The 23,807-nt window shown below is 33.8% G+C and overlaps 1 protein-coding gene and 1 non-coding gene across 5 annotated transcripts; one reads left to right on the plus strand and one right to left on the minus strand.

Annotated features, from left to right (window-relative positions):
* The first annotated feature begins 855 nt into the window (after nucleotides 1-855).
* Nucleotides 856-7,102, plus strand: LOC105641589 (Pentatricopeptide repeat (PPR) superfamily protein). Of its 4 annotated transcripts, none has more exons than XM_089723532.1 (4): nucleotides 856-4,289; nucleotides 4,392-4,565; nucleotides 4,799-5,200; nucleotides 6,956-7,102. In XM_089723532.1, the coding sequence occupies exon 1, from the start codon at nucleotides 984-986 to the stop codon at nucleotides 3,618-3,620; it is 2,637 nt and encodes an 878-aa protein (XP_089579658.1). In that variant the 5' UTR covers nucleotides 856-983; the 3' UTR covers nucleotides 3,621-4,289; nucleotides 4,392-4,565; nucleotides 4,799-5,200; nucleotides 6,956-7,102. The 4 variants fall into 4 exon arrangements, with proteins under 4 accessions (XP_089579658.1, XP_089579660.1, XP_089579657.1 ...); XM_089723534.1 differs by having other exon boundaries at nucleotides 5,063-5,200; XM_089723531.1 differs by having other exon boundaries at nucleotides 4,392-5,200.
* Nucleotides 7,103-17,514: 10,412 nt separating this feature from the next.
* Nucleotides 17,515-17,588, minus strand: TRNAT-AGU (transfer RNA threonine (anticodon AGU)). The gene has a single exon. It is a non-coding gene; the product is annotated as a tRNA-Thr (tRNA).
* Nucleotides 17,589-23,807: the final 6,219 nt, after the last annotated feature.

A 23,807-nucleotide genomic window follows, 5' to 3' on the forward strand; every position in this document is an offset into this window, starting at 1 on the left:
TGAAACACCTGTTTCTGCTAATGGTGGCCAAGAAGATGCAAATGTGGCCAAACACGAAAGTCTTATAGAGAAGCAAACAAATATGAAGAACAACGTGACCAAAGTTCAAAAGATGTGTCTGATCCTGTAATGCATGAAGACAATACTGCTGAGACGCAATCTGAAGTCATTTCTACTTCATTACCTATAAGATTCAAGTCTGGAGATGCAAAACAGTGGTCATTTCTGGATATGATGTGGTCGATTTAGGTGTTATGAAGAAGTGAATATATTTTTCTAGATCAGATTATTAATTGTGGTTTCATTTTATATGTGGCCAAAATTTAAAAATCGAGGAGTCCAATTGTAAACTCAAAAAATTTGGCTTCAAATATTTTATTTTTGAGCACATATTATATAAAATGTCCCCCAATGTAATAAAGTGTCATAATAGAAATATGGAAGGTTTGAAATTTTATCAAAAGTGACGCCCAATTCATGCAAACAGTTCATTAATACACTTCTTAGGGCCACCTCTTGTGTCAACTGTTGTCCCATAATTAATGACAAAATTAACTTTTATTAACGACATTTTAGGTAGAAAATACAATTAACTAATTTTCTTAATCTAAGAGTTTTTTTTTTTCTGTTTTTTCTAAATAAAGAGAATAGAGAGAATAGAACACAAGAAATAAAGAAGAGTGATAGAGGAGATTCATGGCTAAAGATGTCTCCACCTAGATAGTTAAGACTCCCTAGATGATTAAGATTTTATTTTTTTTAGATAGGAAATAGCAAGGAACGGTTCCTACCGCTTTCAATTTAAATCATTGGTAATTAATTTTTAATTTAAGTATAATCCTTTAGAAGCCTTTTAATAACTTTTACAGTTGATTTCGCTTTATAAACGTTATTTCTCGTACAACGACATCTGTAGTGTCCAACCTCAGTGATTTTCACTTCTCTCGTAACGTTACGATCGCTCCAGGCATCTCCAGGCAATAATGGGTCAACGTAAACACCCACTGCGTAGATTATTCCATGCACTCACAGCAAGCAATAACAAAATTTCAGTTTTCCCTTCACATGCAATTGTAAATCACCGCAATTACCTTCCCTTACTATCCTCATGCAAAGATCTCAACTCTCTCCTTCAAATTCATGCCCGTTTGATAGTCTCAGGCCTCCAAAACGACCCTTTGTCTAATATCCATATTATAAAATCTTACCTTTCTTTTAAAAAATTTGACTTTGCTCGGTTTTTGTTTGATTTTATGCCCAACCCAAGTGTTAGATTGTACAATAATATCATAAGAGCTTATACAAGTGAGAAAAATTACCAAGAAGCTATAAAATTGTATCACTTGATGTTAAATAATGGCTTAGAGCCAGACAAATATACGTTCACTTTTGTTTTGAAAGCTTGCATCGGTGGGCTGGAGTTTAAAGAGGGTATGTTGATTCACCGTGATATTGTCTTTAGAGGGATGGAGTGTGATGTTTTTCTGGGGACTGCTCTTGTTGACCTGTATGGTAAAATGGGTAACTTAGAGTTGGCAAGAGAATTGTTTGATAAAATGCCTAGCAAAGATGTTACAACGTGGAATGTAATGATTCTTAGTTTGTCGCAGAGTGTGGATCCTAAGAAGGCATTGGGTTTTATTAAGAGCATGCAATTGAGTGGTTTGGAGCCTGATTTAGTAAGCATTGTGAATTTGGTTCCAGCTGTTTCGAAACTGGGCGATATTGATGCTTGTAGGTCCCTTCATGGTTATGTTACGAGGAGGGGTTTTGTAGCAATTGTTTCGAATGGGTTGATTGATATGTACTCTAAGTGTGGGAACATTGATATGGCTTGTCAGATTTTTGAACAAATGCAAGACAGGAATGATATTTCATGGCAAACAATGATGGCAGGGTATGCACATAATGAATGCTTCTTTGAGGTTTTGGAGTTGTTTGATTGTATGCGGAGAGAGAATGTTAGGTTGAATAAAGTATCAGTTGTAAATGCTCTTTCAGCTGCAGCGGAGATGAGAGATTTAGTGAAAGGGAGAGAAGTTCATGATTTTGCTAGACAACAACGAATTGACTCGGATGTTTCGGTTACTACTGCTATGATTACCATGTATGCAAAATTTGGAGATTTGGATAAGGCAAAATCATTGTTTCAAGGGCTTAAAGGAAGGGATTTGGTTGCTTGGTCAGCAATTATAGCTGCTCTTGTTCAATCAGGGTATCCTGAAGATGCTCTGTCACTATTTCGAGATATGCAGAATAATTGTTTAAAAGTGAACAATGTTACTCTGACGAGCGTACTTCCGGCTTGCGCAGACGTACTAGCCCTGAGATTAGGTAAAAGCGTACACTGTTATGCTATTAAAGCGAATATTGACTCAGATATCTCAACTGGAACAGCCTTAGTGTCCATGTATGCTAAATGTGGATTCTTTGCTTCAGCACTGACTATATTCAATAGAATGCCATGTAAAGATATTGTTATGTGGAATGCTTTGATGAATGGGTATATTCAGATTGGTGATCCTTATCATGCAATGGAAATGTTCCATAAAGCACAAATATCTGAAATATGTCCAGACTCGGGAACTATGGTGAGTTTACTTTCAGCTTGTGTCCTTTTATTTGACCAAGGCCAGGGATCCTGCATGCATGGACAAATTATAAAGTGTGGTCTTGAATCTCACTGTCATGTAAAAAATGCTCTCATTGACATGTATGCCAAATTGGGAAGCCTTTCTGCTGCTGAATTCTTGTTCAAGAGAACTGATTTTAGAAAGGATGAAGTTTCCTGGAATGTCCTGATTGCAGGATATGTGCACAATGGACATGCCAAAGAAGCTATTTCTACATTTTGCCAGATGAAATTAGAGAATTTTCATCCTACTCCAGTCACAATTGTGAGTGTCCTTCCTGCAGTAGGACATTTGTCAGCCTTAAAGGAAGGCATGGCTTTTCATGCCTGTATTATCCGGATAGGATTTCAGTCCAATATACTTGTTGGGAATTGTCTTATCGATATGTATGCCAAATGTGGACAGCTTGATATCTCAGAGGAGTTATTTCATGAGATGAGGAATAAAAACACCGTTACATGGAATGTGATGATTGGAGGATATGCAATTCATGGGCAAGGGCACCGTGCTACTGAACTTTTCTCACTTATGCAGAAGAGTCATGTCAGGATTGACTCTCTGTCTTTACTCAGTGTGTTATCTGCTTGCAGACATACAGGTTTAATAGATGAAGGGAGGAAACTATTTGATTCCATGAAGAAAAAGCACCAGCTTGAACCAGGTTTAGAACACTACGCTTGTATGGTGGATCTATTAGGTCGTGCTGGATTATTTGATGAAATTTTGCATTTAATCAAAGCAATGCCTTTTGAACCTGATGCCAGAGCATGGGGGGCTTTTCTAGGTGCGTGTAAAATGCATTCGAATGTGCAATTAGCAGAATTTGCATCAGATCGTCTTGTTCAACTTGAACCTGAAAATCCAACTCATCGTGTGGTTTTATCAAATGTCTATGCTAAATATGGAAGATGGGAAGATGCAGGAAATACAAGATCAAAGATAATCAAGACAGGACTGAGGAAAAGTCCAGGATCGAGTTGGGTTTGAGGCAGTAGACAAAACTAAAGTGTATCTACATTTGGAGTGGAAGATGGGAGCAACTTACTATAATCTCTTTACTTAAAAATTATAAGGCAGTAGAGGTCAGAAACTTGCTGCTTTCATAATTTTTCGTCTTTCACACACAAGTCATGGACTAGGCAAAAATAGGTTCTGACTCCAGTGATGAAAACTTAACTGGTTTTATTACCAGGAAATAAAATTCTGAGATGCATCCAGGATGGACTGTGAACCTGGGAAGGAACACATTCTTGCAGTAAAACTCTCTATAGTGGCAAGACTTTATTAATCAGGGCCTCTTACCGAGCATGACATTGGTTTGGCTTATTTTGAGGATCGAATGGAAAGGCATATCTATAGGAGATATTTCAGTTACAGTCTGTCCATATTAAATATCACAGCACCATTGCCCAATAATCATCACAGCCCAGTATTCTTAGCTAAACCCATAGTTAGTTATTTGTCCAATAGATCTTAAATATTCTCTTGTACAGCAGACATAAGACATAACAGAGTATTACGATTTTGAGATGCAGCAGAGAATGATTGATCTCTCTGCGACTTCTATTCATTCTTTCTATTATTCATTGATTTGTTCATTGTTCTCTCAAGCTTGCTCAATCCTGTTCAATATCTCATGTATTGTTCATCGAAGAGGTCATTAACTCAACCTTTTCTATATGCTTGCTGCTTTTGTTTTCGAAATCTTGTCCATATATCTCAGTGTGTTTATATTCTAATTATTTTTCTTATTTTCAGCTTACAATGATTTTTCCAAAGATGAAAATCCAGCTATGCAAGTTACAGCATCTGCTTGGAACTGTATGCTTCTGTCAGAATGATGCATTATTCTTGGGGATAAAACCTGGCATTCTCGTCGACATTTATTATGCTTTGGTAGCTTCAAACCCAAATTTCCTACTTTTTGGCCTGGTGAGAATACTTTTAATGATTGTAATCTAGAATGTGCTTTTAATATCTCTATTGACACACAACTCAACTGAGCTTAAACTAGTTTGGTTAGGATGCATGGTTCCTTCAATATCATAAAGATGGTTAGGGAAAATCAACCCATTTGAAACCTGTAGGATCCTATCAGCGTCAGATAACCTTATTATCGTTGACACGAGGATACATTTTGTTTTTGTTTTTTGTTTCCCTTTCAGAGAGAGGACAAGAAAGAAGATGAGCCATCAATTTTTTTTGTGATTTTGAAGTGTTCCTGCAGATATCATTATTAGTATTACCTTGGATTCTGGATTCTGGGCTCATAATGATCAGAGATTCCATGAGTAATTCTTTGGGTTTCTATCATTGATCTGGGTTGGATATTTTTTTTACATGATATATAGAGAAAGCTTACAAGTCATGTTGTTTTGATGCCATCAAACTATGTGTAGAAAATGCTGCTGAATATGTAATATTCTTAGGAGAAGCAAATTGATGTATCATGCCTCGAGGCCAAGGATTCTCCAACTTTCCTCCGGTCAAATTGGTGTCAAAACTTCTGTCAGAAGAATGGTCTATAGATGCTATGTCCAGCAATGAAGGCATGTTTGATATCTGTGGTATGTGTAAAATTCTAGTTCTTAGTTACTTCAGTCAGTGTTTTATTTATTTATTTATTTTTTTTATTGGTTAATGCTCCGTTTGTTTCTGTAAAATAACTTGCCGAACGATATTTTTCGTGAAAAATATTTTTCCAAATGGCTTATTTTCCATTGTTTAGTTGTAATATTGAAAATTAGTTATAAAAATATTAAAGTCTTTATCTCGTAAGATCATAAAAAATATTAATAATAATAGAAGTTTTATAACTTAAAAATTTTATTGTTAAATATAAGAAAAATGCAAAAAAAAAATGTAAATTAGGAAAACCGCCGGTGGCCATGGTGGTGGCCGGTGGTAAATGTTGACTGATGATAGTAACTACAATGATTAATAAACTAAAAAAAATATGGATTTGTAAAATTTGTCAATGTTCAGAAAATGATTTACTCTCTCAAACATGAGAAGTTATTTTTCTTAAAAAATGACTTAATTTTCTTTTGAATAGGAAAATATTTTCTGTTGACTTATTTTTCTGAACGCTCTAAACAACGGAAAATTGTGAAAAATATTTTTCTGCAAGTTATTTTACGGAAACAAACAGAGTCTAAATATTCAAATTTTGTTCTACATGTTATGATATGATTTTAGCCAAGTGAATTATGATTATAAATTATTATAACAAATTTAGTTGGTTTTTTTTTTTTTTTTTTTTTTTTTTTTTTTTTTTTTTTTTTTTTTTTTTTGCAATACTTCAATCCAAAAACTGATTTGGAATAATTACTATAAGACTAGTTTTAAATTTGTTTATGAGCATACACAGATATAGGGGGTCAAAAAGCATAGAAAATAAACGTAAAATATTAACTCTCTTTTCTTTTTAAGTATTTTTTTTTTTCAAACTTTTCTGAATAAACCATTGTTTTTAAATAGCAAGATTTATTTATTTTTTCTCAGTATAAAAGAAATGGTTCAATAACTTTTCTTTAACAACAGAAGCATTATATGTTAAAAAAATAATACAAACAACAGTATATACTATAGGAAGACTTATGAAATTCAAAAATCGATAAAAATAATAAAAATTCATATAATACGTGTATTTTTACTAACAGAAATTGTATTTCACGTATAATTATATTGTTAGAGAAAAACTATTTTTTTAATTGATAATGATATAGAATTTTGAAATAGCATGTCCATAATTACATTTTGAGTAAAAATAATTATAAAAATATTTAAAATAGATCTAATTGTGACAGGTATACTGACATAAAATAAATTGCCAATGTATAGAATTATTTTAAGGTAAGACTTTAAGTTACAAAATAATTTAAAAAGATCAGACTGCTTAGCCTTGAAGGCTAGCAACTAGCTCTTTCTTTCAAAAAAAAAATTTGTAACAACTTCTTTAATGTAACCTTAATACAAGGATTAAGAAAACAATTAATTTTTTAAAATTATAACGAAACCAACGATAATTTGACCAAATTATCTTTTATCTCAAAATAAATAGTTACTTATGAAAGTATTTATTGAATTTATGTAAATAAAGGTAATGTTAAAAAAATATCATTTATTATTCATTAAAATAATCAAAATGAGTTATATTTTAGAACAAAATAATCATCCAAAAACGACTTTATATTTTGAGACAGATGGAGTATTAATTATTACATAATCATTACAGCTATTAATTCTATATTCTGCTTATTTGATTCATTATAGCAATTAATTAGAAAGAATTATAGATTAAATAATTGTTTATTTCACAGACAAATATTGAAATTATTGTAAGAGGAGGGGCTAAAGAAGGCAAAAGAATTGCAGCCACGGTGAGAGATTGGTGCTTTTCCTCTCACAGTTGGACTCCATAATCAGACCTTTCTATACAGGTGGGATTTTTTTTTTTTTTTTTTTTTTTTTTTTAAAAAATTTTGTTGAACTATCATTCATGCTTTTTATGTGTTTTCAAATATAATCATGAAAATATATATATATATTCTTTTTTTAAAAAAAAATATCAACCAGGAAATTGGAAAGAATATGGCAAGCAAAGTTGTTGGATAGGAGTAAATTCATTTTATGGCCAGAAAGTCTCAGATAAGGTTTGGTGGGTTTTGTTTTGAAAAAAATAAAAAATAAAAATGCCAAACTAAATTCAAAAGTAGACAAAAAACAAACTATAAAAGGAAAAGGAAAGTAATGCTGGTACTTAATCATTTCAGTTTTCACTTGTAACCATAAATTGTAGCGATTCAAACACAGCTTCACAATTTTAAAATTTTCATGAAGAGTCGGTGGTACTGAACAAATTTTGATTGAAATTCTCAACTTAACAATACAGCTCCAATTAAGTCTCACATTCTCAATTCTATAGATGGTATGCTTTTCTTGTTTGACTTGGCTCGACTTTTTCATGCCCTAGAATTTGATACACTGCCAATATATACCAAACACATCAGTAGTTTGGTAGTGGCAATAGGATGACTAATTTTCAATTAATATGAATTATCTCAAGGACAAACAACAAAGGATCTAAATAACTCGCATCTCAAAAAGCCCAAAGAAAATTCCTCAACAGCCAATCAAAAAAAAAAAAAAAAAAAAAATTCCAGTATAAATGTCAAATCATCTAATATAAAGACAAAACAGGTACTCATAATTTAAACTCATAACAAATAAGTTTGAGAGTTAAAACTCTAGATATAACCAAATTTTCATAGACAATGTAAAAATTACCTGATTAGTTATTTAGGTATAAGCTCAAGCCAAGACTGAAATTCAGAATAAAAAATTTTCCCTTTCTCCTTCCCTGAACTAACACTGTGAAATTGATTAGCGAAGGGAGAAGTTTCTAGAAAAAAGGAAAAGAGTGAAGACAATTGATGCGATGAAGTCTTACCAAAATTGAAACTGATGAAAAAATAACAATCACACAACAAGAAGTTGAAGGTGTACTGTACTGAGTAACTACATAAATTTCTTACATAAATTTCTAGATAAGTGGAGGAGTCACAAATGGTCTCACTTAAAATCCACTTGCTTTGGACTAAATTCATGTCGTTTGACAGAATTTACCTAGACATGCAATTAATCAGACAATAACCACCAAAATATTTTTGCCCAACAATAGCTATTAAATAAATAAAGACAAAGCAATAAATAAGAGAGAACACCAGAATTTTAACGAGGTTCGGCCAATTTTGCCTACGTCCTCGGACACTACCAAATTTATATTTCACTGAAGAAATATACAATTTGAGAGAAGAGAGGAGAGAAACTTGTCTAACCCACTAGGTATTGGAAGACAAGTTGGCACGATTAAAACTTAAGGAGGTAGGCTCCTTTTATAGGCAAAGGGCTTCCCACTCCCTTCCCATTTTTCCGATGTGGGATTCTAAGCCACCTAAACCAACAATCTCTACCTTGGCGAAAATCCCACCAATGCAAGCTTCTTCTCTTTCTCTCACAAAGTTGCAATGTCTTCAAATGTGCTCGGCTATGCCAAGCTTCAATTTTTAATAATATTAATCAAGTCCAAACAGTATTTGAACTTGACAGTTGTCATCACTTTTGTCATCATATCAGCAGGATTCTTAGCAGTCTGAATCTTCTAGAGTTGAACTTGTCCTTCCTCCAGAATTTCTTTGACAAAATGAAATCGAACGTCGATATGCTTCGTCCTTGCATGATAAATTTGGTTATTTGCCTAATTCCCAATTCATCAAACAACCCTTGAAGCCAAATTGCCTCCTCAACAGCCTCTGTAACTGCCATGTACTCTGCCTCTATTGTAGACAAAGCCACTGTTGACTGTAAAGTGGACTTCCAACTAACTGGTGCTTTTGCAAGAGTAAACACATAACTAGTAGTTGATTGACATTTATCCAAATCACCGGCATAATCAGAATCACAATATCTGACTATGCGTTGACCACTATACTTATCCTGCTCAAAAATCAATCCAACATCCACGGTGTTCAAAAGATACCGCAGAATCCATTTCACAGCTTGCCAATGATCTTTGCCAGGATCATGCATGTATCTGCTCACAATTCCAACTGCATGTGAAATGTCAAGCCTCGTACAGACCATAACATACATCAAACTACCCACAACATTTGCATAGGGAACTCTTGACATGTATTCCCTTTCTGCATCATTTTTTGGTGACTGAGTAGCACTAAGTTTGAAATGAGGAGCAAGAGGTGTACTAACAGGTTTGGTTTTATCATCCATACCAAAACACTTTAGTATCTTTTTCAGATATTGCTTCTGATTCAGATAAAGTCTCCCCAATTTCCTATCTCTAGTAATTTCTATACCAAGAATCCTTTTTGCTTCGCCTAGATCTTTCATTTCAAATTCTTGATTTAACTGATTCTTCAAATTCTTAATTTCTTGTTTATTCTTTGAAGCTATCAACATATCATCAACATACAAAAGAAGATAAATGAAAGAGCCATCTTGTAGCTTGCGCAAATACACACAATGATCATATTTGCTTATTGTGTACTTCTGCCCTTGCATAAACTTATCAAATCGCTTGCACCACTGCCCAGAGATTGCTTCAATCCGTAAAGCGATTTTTCAAGTTTGCATACCATATTTTCCTTTCCAGCAACTTTGAATCCTCATGGCTGAGTCATGTAGATTTCCTTTTCCAGATTTCCATGTAAAAATGCAATTTTTTCATCCAATTGAACTAGTTCCAAATCAAACTGTGCTACCGAGGCTAACAAAATCCGAATGGAGGTTTACAACTGGAGAAAACACTTCATTATAATTAATTCCCTTCGTCTGAGCGTAGCCTTTAGCTACCAATCTTGCCTTATAGTGAACACTGTCCCTGTCAGGAAATCCTTCTTTCTTTGCATATACCCATTTGCATCCGATCGCCTTCTTTCCCTTTGGTGGATCAACTAAGTTCCACGTCTGATTCTTATAAAGGAACTTCATTTCATCTTCCATAGCTTTTCTCCACTTTACTTCATCTGAACTTTTGACAGCTTCATTAAAAGTGGATGGAATGCTATCATCTGCAATTGAAGATGAATAGGCCACCATATCATCAAAACGAGCAAGCTTTCTTATAGATCTTCTTGGCCTATCAAGTGCAATTTACTCAAGTTTCTGTGGAGGTTCTTGGAGTTGAACCTCCTCTTCATCTGAGCCTCCTTCTACCTCAGGAGTTTCTACATGTTCAGTACCTGCCACTGGGATTTTTCTATCAAACTCCGCCTGTTGTGGAGTGCCATCTGATTACTCTACTGTCACCTTTTTTTAACATGGTAGATTCATCAAAAGTGACATCTCTGCTAAAGATTATTTTCTTTGATTCTGTACACCATAGCCGATAGCCTTTAACACCTATGCTTATCCCCATGAAAATGGCTTTCTTAGCTCTTGGATCCAGCTTCGATTTCTTAACATGATAATATGCAGTGGAACTAAATACACGTAAGAAATCATAATCATTAGCAGGTTCTCCACACCATAACTCTATAGGTGTTTTGCCACCAATAGCAGTTGATGGTAATCGATTAATGAGATGGCATGCATATGACAAAGCCTCAGCCCAAAATTTCTTGTCTAACCCAGCATTAGACAACATACACCGAACTTTCTCCAGCAACATTCGGTTCATGCGTTTTGCCACCCCATTATACTGCGGTGTATTTCTAACTGTGAAGTGTCGAACAATGCCTTCATCTGCGCAGATTTTATCAAAAGCATAATTTTTGTATTCTCCTCCATTATCTGTTTGGAGACATTTGATGCGTCTGCCAGTCTGAGTTTCCACCAATTTTTTCCATTTGAGGAAAACTCCTAGCACTTCATCTTTTGACTTCAAAGTATACACCCAAACCCTTCGAGAGAAATCATCAACAAAGATCACATAATAATGTTTGCTACCCAAAGAAGCCGTTGTAGAGGGTCCCCATACATCAGAGTGAACATAGTCCAAAATACCCTTGGTATTATGGATTCTGATGCCAAATTTCACTTTTGAGTGCTTTCCTTTGGTGCAATGCTCACAAAAGTCCAACTTTCAGGTTTTGACATCCTTCAATAATCCTTGATCTGCCAAACTTTTGAAGGATTTTTCACCTACATGTCCCAAGCACTTATGCCACAATCTGGTTGTTTCCAACTCTTTGTCGTCACTAGAAACAACTGCTGCTATCGATCCAATAATTGTATTACCCTGATAGTAATACAAATTATTCCTTCTCCAAACTCCTTTCATCACCACAAGTGCACCCAAGATGACTTTCATCATTCCATCTTTCGCAATTATAGTGAGTCCTTTTGATTCTAGGACTCCCACTGAAGTGAGATTCTTTATCAAACTCGGTACATATCGAACATCAATCAGGATTCTGATTGACCCATCATGGTTCTTCAAACGGATTGAACCAATCCCTTCTGTGAAGGAAGGAACATTATTTGCAGTATAGACAACTTCATTTTCAAGTTCTTTAAAGTCAAAAAACCAATCCCGATGGGGACTCATATGATGACTGCATGCAGAGTCTAGCAGCCATACCTCACCAGAGCTTATCAAATTTGCTGATGAATTGTCTATAGATGCCATGATAACTAATGAGAAGTTTGAGTCTTCATCATCACACTCAGCTGTTTTTGAATCAATAACAACTTTGCCTTTGGCTTTCAGCATTGGACAATCTTTCTTCCAGTGACCTTTCTCACGACAAAAGGCATACTCATTTTTCAACTCTGGCTTTTGAACGGGATCTACTTTTCTTTCCCCCTTTCTTTTGGCTTCGTGAACGGCCTCTAACCACTAGAGCTTCTACTTCAGTTGCCTTTTCCTTCTTTTCTATCTTTCTCAATTCATGGCTGTAAAGATTAGCACAAACTTCACTGAAAGTCACATCTTTATTCTCGTGGATTAGAGTTGTTGTAAGAAAGTCAAATTCATCAGGAAGAGATGCCAGCAACAACAATGCCAAATCTTCGTCTACAAATGTCACATCCAAATTGAATAAATCAGCCACCAACTGATTAAATTTTGTGATGTGTTTATTTATAGTGGAACCAGGAACATAATTGAAGCGAAACAATTTCTTTTTCATGAAGAGTTTGTTCTGATTGTTTTTCTTCAAAAATTTATCCTCCAATGCCTTCCACAATTTGTTTGCAGAAGTTTCTTTCGAGAAAGCATATTTTTGATCCTAAAAAGACACGACCGAATTGCACCACATGCCAGACGATTGATGGTCCTCCATTCACTCTCCTCCATCTCGTTTGGTTTCTCTTCTTCAATAGCAACATCTAGACCTTGCTGAAAGAGAGCGTCTAGAAGTTCATTCTGCCACATGCCGAAATGATCGATGCCATTGAAAATCTCCACTATAAATCTTGCATTTGATACAGTATTTCTTACTAAGGTTGATGCTGTAGCAGGTGTGGTATTTTTCTTTCCGTCTGCCATTTTTGCTTTAAATATTTAATAGTTATAAAATCCATTTTGAAAATGCAGAACACAACCAAGGAACCTTTTTTATGTGGTAGATCAGACTATGCTGCAACCACAGTGAATACTTAGTAACCTTGGCTTTGATACCAATTGTTATGGAAATTGGGCCTTTTCCATCAAATTAAAAACAATTTGTGAATTACCGTACTGAGTAACTACACCAAATAAATTCCCAGATAAGTGGAGGAGTCACAAACGGTCTCACTTAAAATCCACTTGCCTTGGACTAAATTCGTGTCGTTTGAAAGAATTTACCTAGACATGCAATTAATCAGACAATAACCACCAAATATTTTTGTCCAACAATAGCTATTAAATAAATAAAGACAAAGCAATAAATAAGAGAGAACACCAGAATTTTAACGAGGTTGACCAATTTTGCCTACGTCCTCGAACACTACCAAATTTATATTTCACTAAAGAAATATACAAATTGAGAGAGAGAAACTTGTCTAACCCACTAGGTTTTGGAAGACAAGTTGGTACGATTAAAATTTAAGGAGGTAGGCTCCTTTTATAGGCAAAAGGCTTCCCACTCCCTTTCCATTTTCCCGATGTGGGATTCTAAGCCACCTAAACCAACAGAAGGCATGTGAAATATGAATAAACTTGAATAAACCATAGGTTAGGAATTAAATAGAAGAGAAGAGAAATATTTTACAAAGAGTAGAAGAAATTGCAAGAGAAAGAATTAGGAATTGCCTGAATAGATGGAATCAACAAAGAAGAGTCGAAATATTTGGTGAGATTTATTGAGAAGATGAAGTCAGCTAGGAAGAAAGGGTAAAATATGAATTAAATAAAAGAAAAATGGTTTAACTGGCAATTCACTTTTCTATGAACAGTGATTTTGATTTGCATTTTAGTATATATAATATAATATATTTCTATTCTCTCATTGCTCGTTGGGATATAGACTTGGCAACTGGTCCGATTTAGACTGAAACTAGATCAAAATCGAACTAAAAAGGTTTGAACCGAAATCAATCCAAAAATTCTAGTCCTCTATCAGATTGGAATTGAAAGGAAATGTTTTAGGTTGCAATTCCTCCTCTAAGAGTTTTGAAACTAGAACTAATCTAAAATTGTACCAGTGATTCAAGACTAGTTTTGTTCTCAAAATTAAAATACAAAATAAAATAAAAAGACAAGTAGAAAGTAAAAACTCAAACTGGGTCACGAAGGGTGGGCCCTTTGCTGGACCTAAAACTGATTGAACTAGGACCGAATTGGATCTTAGGACCGATTTTGATCCCAGTTTTAGAGCCAAAAAGTCCAAATTGTCGGTTCGATGAAGTGCCAAACTTATTGATATAGTTTGCCAAATCTAATCTTTTTAAAGGGACTAAAAACGGATGGTTACTTAAGCCATTAAGATGACTTCTTTTTAAAATCAATTATCATTCTTCCGAATAAAGACTACAATCAATCTAGACGAGACGATTGCCATGTGACCCTAATTTTATATCTAGGCGAAAATAGTAAAAAATGTCGAACCTAATATCATAGAAGATTGCTAGATTAAAGAAGCCTAATATCTGGCTGATGTATGGAAAGTAAACATTTGATCGACCTATATTGGAGTGGTGCGATGACTTATTCAGGCAAAGAAGATTTTATGAAAGCAACCGGCCTTTACACTCGCAATAATTAAGGCAATATTGTTTTAGTTATATACAAGAAAACATGTAAAAGAAATAGTATTTGTCATTAAGAAAGATTAATTACAGAAGAGGCCAAGGTCCAATGTATAATTAGGAAAAAAAATGGAAGGAAACAAATTCTGTAAAGTTGTATTGGCCACTTTTTTCTTCTCTAGTAAGGCTTGGTCCTTGTTCCTTTTCAACCATAAACGTACTAATTCTTTCTCAACAGCTAGGCATCTCCCTTGCAGGCCAGTTATCTTCGCATCCAAGGCGGACACTTAGGCTTGTAAGGCTACAAGCTCATTTTAAAGGATGGTGATTTTGGCATGGAGAAATTCAACTTTAAGTTTCTTTACTAACCCCTTGGAGGTCCATTGGTAAAGCGAACAGCGCAAGTCGAAAATCTCCTTCACTTGTTGCCCAAAGAGTCAACTCATTAACATCTTAGAAGCCTACCCTTAAGATGGAAAGTTGAAAGGCTATAGAGTTGATCTTTTGAAGCTACTCTACATGCAATTGACTCGAGCCACTAATAAAAAGAAGTTCCAAGTTTGCGGTAAGGGGTACTAGAGGGAGATGGTTTGGGGTTTGGATCCTCTGTCAAACCTAATAAATTGGCAATATTCATAAAGAAATTAATATCATCATCATCATCCTCAGAAGCAATTGAAAACTAGCTCCTTGTATGTCCGATGCAATGTAAGGACCAACAGTCATAGCACTAGTATAATGACTGGTTGCCTGGGATCAAACACATTCACCAAACGTAGGAGCTTGACCATCGGCCATTAGGTCCCTAATAGGGTTAGGGAGGACTCTTTCCAGAACCTCAGGATCAATTCTCTGCCTAGAATTAGGGTCAAATGGAGAAGAAGCTGGATAAAGGGACAAATGTTGTTCACTCACGGAAGTTCATCAAGGACGAATGAAGCAGTTTGGCTATGGTTAGATGATTGGAGCTCCATAAAGGGTGATTTTCCTCCAGCAATAATATGCGCCCTTGATTCACGAGACCACTTAATTGATTATTCATAAGATTCTAAGGTTATGAGAGCTAGCCTAATAAAAGATAGAGTGACCAAGGAAAGAAACCACCTTTGATCTAGAATTATTTGTACGTAAGAACGGTTGCTCAAGAAAAGATATGGTCTCCTGATTTCTTGAAATTAACTTAGAAAGGAAAGCATATATTAAATCCTAATTTATGGGAAAATAAAGAGACCATGAGCAGGAAGAAATTTACTCGTAATGGTCATTTCAGTGGAGAGAAGTGTCATTGAAAAGGACCCTACCAATTCAGACGGGCCCATAATCCTTCGATAGAAATTCCTATATAGTTATTTGAAATATTATACCACCAAAGATCAAAAAGCTTGGTGGTCCTAGGATGATCTTGGATCATATCCATAGTCACCTATCCTAGACGGAGACTGAGTACTGAATTCAACAATGTGGAGTTTGCAAGTGGAGGGTGCTCATATAAGGGGAAATTTAGAGAAACGTATAAAACAGGAAGAGATTAAGGACATATTGGCGAGCGAAAAAGTTGGGATTGTAAAATTCTACCTCAGAAGATTTCTTAACCCCATCGGTAAGTCGGTTCCACAAAACATGTCTTACTGATGAAGAACGACCGACCAATGTGCTTGCCATTCAATTTTTGTCTCAAAATCAGTGGATACGTAGTTTGTCCTTAACCACAATGGACCATAATGATATGACCAAAAAGGGAAAAAAAGGGGGAACTGATTGGTTGCACTCAAAAGATAAAGAAAATTTTCTAAGCGTTACTCTTCCAATCGGTCTCTTGAACTGGAAAATGGATAACCCAAAGGCCATAGATTGGGAGGAATTGGTTAGGAGGGTCGACCTTCATTGCGAATTCGAAAAAATTAGCCATCAATCATAACTGAAGCATCCAAAGTGGTCTTTATGGAAGATCGAACGACCTAGCCTGATTATCAAGAACAAAGAGGTAGAGACTTCTACAGAGATGAACTAGAACGTATTGACCTAAAGCCAGTTTTCTACCTTTTGCCAAAGCTATCGCTGCTTTCAAATGAGACTTTATAACTTTACCAAAGGGTAGCGAAAAATGAATTTGCAAATGTAGCATAAAAGGAGATATGTTTGGTCATAATAGAAAGGATGGAGGTGCTTCCTCTAAGGGCCTTTAAGAAAATTCCTAATCATAACCAGAGTCGTTGAGGTAAAGACAAAAGCTATTTATGTCAACCAGAAGATTAGGACAGATGATTTCACCAGTTATTGGGAGATCAAACAAGAACATCATGTCTAAAAGGGAGGGAGACATGGGGCCAAATTTGAAGGGAAAAGCAGTTGACCGAACAGGACCAGAAAAGGAGCACTAGAAGAAATAAAGACCAATGAACAAGGATGGGACGACAACATAAGTTAGGAGATCATAATTGTTGATCGATTTCCATAAGGATTTGGAAGAGGGCTCTAAGCGAGATCACCAAGCAAGGAAATAGGTCGAACGAATTGGCCAATTATCCAGATTTTTATTCTAGACAAATACATTACTGAAGAGAAGCTAAGGGGGAGAAGATGCCTTAGAAGTGAAAAAAAGATAAATTTGTAATGGCTAGCATCCATCCTTTGAAAAAGGATCGTGAGTCTATTTGCCAAAATCCATATTCATATGAATAACCTCATTGCTCTTGGAAAAAGAATAGATGGTCAACAGTACTATTAGAGCATCCTTACTGGTTGGGTATTCAATCGACATTCTTAAAATAAATAGTAATGACAATGAGGAGCAATTGAAAAATAGCAGTTGGAAAGTATTAGTCGAGGTCATAAAAGACTGAGGGAATGCAACATTACAAGGGGCAGCTCGAGTGAACCATTTATAGTAAGTATGAAGAAACAAAATCTACTGATAAAGGATGCAATCTTTCAATGACCGGATACGTCCCTTGGGTAATCCTAGGTCAACTCATGATGCACATGGGACTTCGAGCCCGACACATATATGGGTGGCATTATTGACATCGGCTTAAAAACTAGGTCCAAAAGAGAGGCCCGAATTTGCAAAACTTGAGAAGGGTCATTATATAGTTAAAATAGCGCCACGAAGGCCATTTAGGGCCTAAACGCATAAATTGTAGGAGGAAAAATAAATACTATTTGATGGAATAAGGAAAAAAAAGTAAAATGCTTTCATTGAGAGTTGAACTCAAGACCTCCCGCTTACTAAACGATTGCTCTAACCAACTGAGCTATGAAAGCTAATGAATATAAGCAGATTTAGATAACTATAATTGAATTTCAAATAAGTAGCATATTTGATACTCATAACTATATTTGATATTCATGAGCTAGCGTACATTGAATGGCAGCTAGTATGAGTTGTCATTCACCGAATGGAAACGCAACTTGAGAAACTCAAAAAACGAGAGAACATGTGATACGTTGGTCCCTATCACCTATGGTTGAATTTTCCTCTTTACTTTGGTCACTTTGGTCCCTATCGCCTTGGTTCTTTGCTAAATGAATAGCACTCTAACTATCACAACGCACTTTTATATGCTCTTTTCCAATTCTCAATTCCTCAAGCAACCCTTGAAGCCAAATTGCCTCCTTAACAGCATCTGTAATTACCATATACTCTGCCTCTATAGTAGACAAAGCCACTGTTGACTATAAGATAGACTTCCAACTCAGCGGTGTTTTGGCAAGAGTAAACACATAGTTGGTAGTCGATAGACGTTTATCCAAATCACCTACATAGTCGGGATCACAATAACCAACTATACACTGACCCATTTCTTTATCCTGCTGAAAGATCAATCCAACATCTACGGTGTTCAAAATATATTGTAGATTCCATTTTACAACTTACCAATGCTCCTTGGCAAGATCACGCATATACATGCTCACAACTCCAACTACCTATGAAATGTTGGGCCTTGTACACACTATAGCATACATCAAGCTACCAACTACATTTGCAAATGGAACCTTTGACATGTATTCTCGTTTTACATCATTCTTCAGAGGTAAAGCCGCACCGAGCTTGGAATGTATACTAACAGGTTTTGACTTTCCATTCATGCCAAAACGCTTTAATACCTTTCTCAGATAGTACTTTTGAGTCAAACAAAGTCTCCCTAATTTTCTATCTCTACTCATATCCATGCCCAAAATCTTCTTAGCTTTACCCAAATCCTTCATTTCGAATTCTTTATTCAACTGAGTCTTTAGCTTCTCATTTTCTTCTTTATTCTTTGATGCTATTAGCATATCATCAATATAAAGAAGAAGATAAATGAAAGATCCATCTTGTAACTTGCACAAATACATAAAATGATCATAGTTGCTTCTTGTTTACTTCTGCCCTTTCATAAATTTGTCAAATCGTTTATACCATTGCTTCAGAGGTTGCTTCAATCCATAAATGATTTCTTAAGTTTGCATACCATATTTTCTTTACCAAGAACCTTGAATCCTTCTGGCTGAGTCATCTAGATTTCTTCTTCAAAGTCTTCATGTAAAAACGTAGTTTTTACATCTAATTGAACTAGTTCCAAATCAAATTCTGCTATTAAGGCCAATAAGGTTCGGATGGAGGAATGTTTCAACTCTAGAGAAAACACTTCATTATAATCAATTCCATCTATCTGAGTAGAGCCCTTGGCTACCAATCTTGCCTTGTAGCGAACATCATACTTGTTAGAAAATCCTTCCTTCTTTGCATATACCCATTGGCACCCAATTATATTTTTCCCTTTCAGCAGACTAGCTAGCTTCCATGTCTGATTCTTCCGAAGGGACTGCATTTCTTCATTCATAGCATTCCTCCACTTTTCTTCTTCTGAACTTTGGATAGCTTCATTAGAAAATGTCTTCATTTGCAAATGAAGATGCGTAAGCCACCATAATAGTGAAAAAATACAAATGAGAGATAACACTCAAAGCCCTGAACCCAAATATATACTTGCAATCTCACAACATTTTTTCTCTTATAAATTGTACCGGTAATTAATGTGATCAAAATTACCGTACCTAAACTAAGAGTAGAAAAAGGATATATATTTGCCTCTCGCACTGTGTTTATCTCACCCACCTCACTGCGCCATTTCTATCGCAGCAAGTGCTGTATTTATAGGTGAGGGCTTGCTTGCAGGCTACTAAAGATTGCGGTTTTATGGGCAGCAATTTTTACTTTCTATCGCATCATGAGTAGGCATATATTGAATAGCAGCTGGTATGAGTTATCATTCACCGAATGGAGACAAAACCTCGAAAAACATAAAAATTAAGAGAACATACAATCACTTTGGTCCATGTTTGGCAATCAAGTTATCACCTGTGCCTGTCCATCTCCTCCATAGGCTATCGCTTAATGTCCCATTGTCACAAATTATAGGCTATCGCCTATGGTTGAATTTTCCTCTTTACTTTGGACATGCTTAAATTTTGCAGTATAGGCTATTGCCTATGTTTATGGACATAGGCCAAACATTCAAGTCATTATTTAACAAGTTATTGTCTTTCCCTCTATTTTGTTCTTCATTGAATACAATTATGATTGTTTTACGTTATATTGAATCAAATTGTAGCTGTTTTTTTATTATTATTAGCGATATAATACCACATTAGAATACAAGTGCAACCAAACTTTAGATCAAATTGATAAGTAACTTTATTTAATTAGTTGATGATTGATGATTATAAGTTCGACTCTGCATATCAATAACTTTTAGCAATTTTTTTTAAATGCAATTTAATTCGGTGCTTAAATTCAAAAAAAAAAAATTCTATGTATATTTCAAACATAAAATATCGTTGTAAATTTTGTACTTTAAATAATATAAGAATAAGTTAATATTATCTTCATATACTAAAACTTAATACATCAAGTCATCATTTTATAAAAGTTAAATAAAAAAGTTTTGGGATTGAAATTTCAAGGCAATGTACATTTAATTTTAAATTTAGTGAAAAATAAATTACAATTACTTTTTATGAGTTAATTGGTACTTTAATACTTTATGACTTAATCTATATCATATAATTAATTATTTGTGCTACGCAATGAGCGAGTTTTACTGCTATTTTTATTATGGGTTTTGGATCCTATATTATTACAATTAATTAATATGTTGATGATTGAATTGAGATAATTTAAAAGAATTTGGTGTGTTTTAGAATTCTAAATTTAAAATTTTCAATTTGATATGGAGCTGGTCTATTTAGGGTATATTCGGTAAAATTGGTTGTTTTAGTAGCTATTAGCTGTTTTAACAACGTTTAGATATTTTAGTAGCTTTTCATAAAATGTTAAAACTAAACACTATAAAGATTAGCCTTGTACAAAATGTTAATTTAACTTCTGATGGCTAGTTTAAACGCTATATTATCGAACACTATAAAAAATAATATTTAACGTTTTTAACTAAAAGCTATTAAAAAGTTATTGCTGAATACTAATTTACTTTATCTCAGCCTCTGTACATAATCTTTTCATAATAACAAGAAGGGAAAAAGTAATAATAAAAGGAAAGCAAAACCAATAGTCGTGTTTAAAGAGTTGCAACGAGATCGAGAGCAAGAGGAGAGTTGGAGGGAGATTTTGATGAAAGAAAGAGGGTAGAGTTACCTAAATTCATGAAAGGCAAGGAATGGTAATGAAGGATAATTTTGTAATTTCATAATCCAATTATGGTAGTAGTTAAATATAAAAGGGTATATATATATATATATATATATATATATATATAGCAAGCATTTTTTTCCTAGAAGTTGACATGTGACATTTCATAAATTAATGTTCTTCTCTTATTCTTGCCACATAAGATTCTTGGTAATGACACATAAGATTATAATGACACTTAGGACTATAATGACACATATGACTCTTAAATTTTGATAGTGCTACATAGAATTTAATTATTAGTTATAGTGTTATATGAACATTGACATTAATTATCATTCAATTATCATAATTATACATATTAGTTAATAATTATAATTATTATAATATTGTAACTTATTTTTCTAATTAAAATTACATAATATTGATTTTAATTGTCATTCAATTATCATATTAATATGTATTAAATAATTAAAATTATTATAATATTTTAACCTATTTTTTAATTAAAAATTATCATAATTTTGACATTGATTTTCATATTAATATGTATTATAACTTATCTTTTAAATTAATATTATTACAATATTGATGTTGAAGATCATTATAATCAATCATACTTATCATTTAATATTATGAATGTAAGTTTTATATTGAAAAGAATGATAGAGAAGGTTAATGGTGAAAAAATATATTTATACCTTTATTAACAACGAATATCCAAACGTTTCAATATTTATTAACAGATCGATTTTTTTTTTTTTTTTTTTGTAATTTCAATTTTTGACATTGATATATTTTTTCTCTTCTAATTTCTATTACTCTATCAAATTAGGAAAAGTTTGATAAATCATAAAACAAAGTGGTCTATATTAAATTATCATTAAAAATTATATATATACACGTCTATGATTGAATTTGTATTATCATTTTATTTTATTTATTTTATTGTTTTTAAAATCATTTAGGAAAATTTATTAATTCAAAAATAAATTAAAATCAATGATTTTTAATATATATTTCCTTTTCTTTCAATTTGTTATAGACATTGATTTTTATATAATTAGACTAATATTTTGAATTTGAAATAGATGTTCTTTAATTTAAATAATTTTCAACAAAATTAACAAATATGAAATTAAAAATAATTAAAATTATAAATTTTTTCATAACTAAATTATATATTTTACTGTGCACAGCACAGACATGCTGCTAGTATAATTATAAAAATGGCAGAAATAGAATGGACAAGTTTAGAACAACGAATGTCTTACATGAAAGCAAAATCCCATTTAAACACTCTAAACATTATTCAATTTCAGTATCTTAACCAGTACAATCTGCTTGGTTATGTCACGACCAGTTTCTAAGGGTCGGATCAGCACTAGGGCCTAAGTGGGCTTAAGACCTCCTAGGTCCATGGTAAGCCTAAATCTATTAAGATAATACACTATTCATAATATGGCCAGCCTCTGGGCCAAAAACCCTACCCATATAAATAAGGTTGTAGGCTCATCCAAACGTTTCACAGTTAAATTTAAATATTCAATAGACTCATTCTCATATTTGATTGTCACATCATTATTACATATTACAAGATAAAATATAATACGAAACTCCAAGATCAACATGGAACTTAGAACTCTCCATCAATTTGAACCAGAAAAATTAACCACTAAGTAATCATTGATTTGTTCTTATACCTAAGAACTCAACTCAAAAAAATTTAAAGAAAAAATCCCAGAATATCCCCTTTAAACTCAGTTTGAATTAGATGTTCAAAAACATAAGAAATAGGAATTGAATCTGAATAACAATTGAACAAATCAATTACACTCCAAACAACATAGCTCCCTTGAATCTTTATCTTCTACCTTCTTGTCTCTTCAAGTTCTAGTGAGCCAAAATAACCAAATGGGCTGTCTAAACCAAGTATATGGGCCTCAAAATGAGTTTTGAGCTAAAAGCTCAAAAAATTTTAAAATTGCCAAAACAGGCCTAATGATGTCATTACTTCATAAAATTTTTCATGTATAAATGTAAGCCAAAATAAACTTTAAATAAGCTCAAATGTATTTTAAATAATTTAGAAAGTATTTTGGCTCATACTTTAATTTAAAGCCTAATCAGTCTATAAATTTCCATACCTGGACATTTTCTCGTTTTGACTCGTTTTGCCTCCATAACCTGTATTGTATGATTCCCTCTCCCTTCTATATGATTCGTCCTCGAATCATGAGGTTCGGTAAATGATTTATCAGTGGTCGCATAATCATCAATATCGATAGCTTTTCAATTTCCTCACCTGCTCCCGACTAACATTCCACTATTTGCAAATTTTCAAGATACATTTTATAATAAATGGAAAATTCAGAATTAAATTTCTTGATTTCTGTCATATTATCTTCAAATTTATCCGAGTGAGTAGGTTGTCTCTTTACCTTTCTGATTTGCAAAATCTGATCGTCTAGTTTGTTGTTGATACCATCAAGTTGCTCATTTAGACTTTCAAATTCTTATAGCATGATTATCATGAAATCCATATCGTTTATTTTGACTTCCTTTTCTCTTTCGTCTTTCTCTTTTGAAATTTAACAACAAACAAAATAGATTTCCAGTCCTCACAACACACTCCCTTATGTGTTTACTCTCGTAATATGGACACTCGTGTTTCACTCAAAATCCTGGCTTTTACCCTCTTTTAAGCTAGCACACTCTTGTCTTTTACCACTCAGGCTCTCTTTTTAGCTTTATACAAAAAGGTTAGTTTAAATAGCAATCAATGTATCCAAATGCATTCAATTTCAATTTAAAATCTACAAGGAAATCCTAGCAACTCAAACACTGGAAGC

The sequence above is a fragment of the Jatropha curcas genome, chromosome 6, assembly GCF_041381405.1.
Source record: "Jatropha curcas cultivar XTBG-Jc1 chromosome 6, XTBG_Jcur_1.0, whole genome shotgun sequence".
NCBI lineage: Eukaryota > Viridiplantae > Streptophyta > Magnoliopsida > Malpighiales > Euphorbiaceae > Jatropha > Jatropha curcas.

What these genes read in the sequence shown, in the direction of transcription:
- LOC105641589 (XM_089723531.1), top strand. Translation starts at nt 984, where the DNA reads ATGGGTCAACGTAAACACCCACTGCGTAGATTATTCCATGCACTCACA.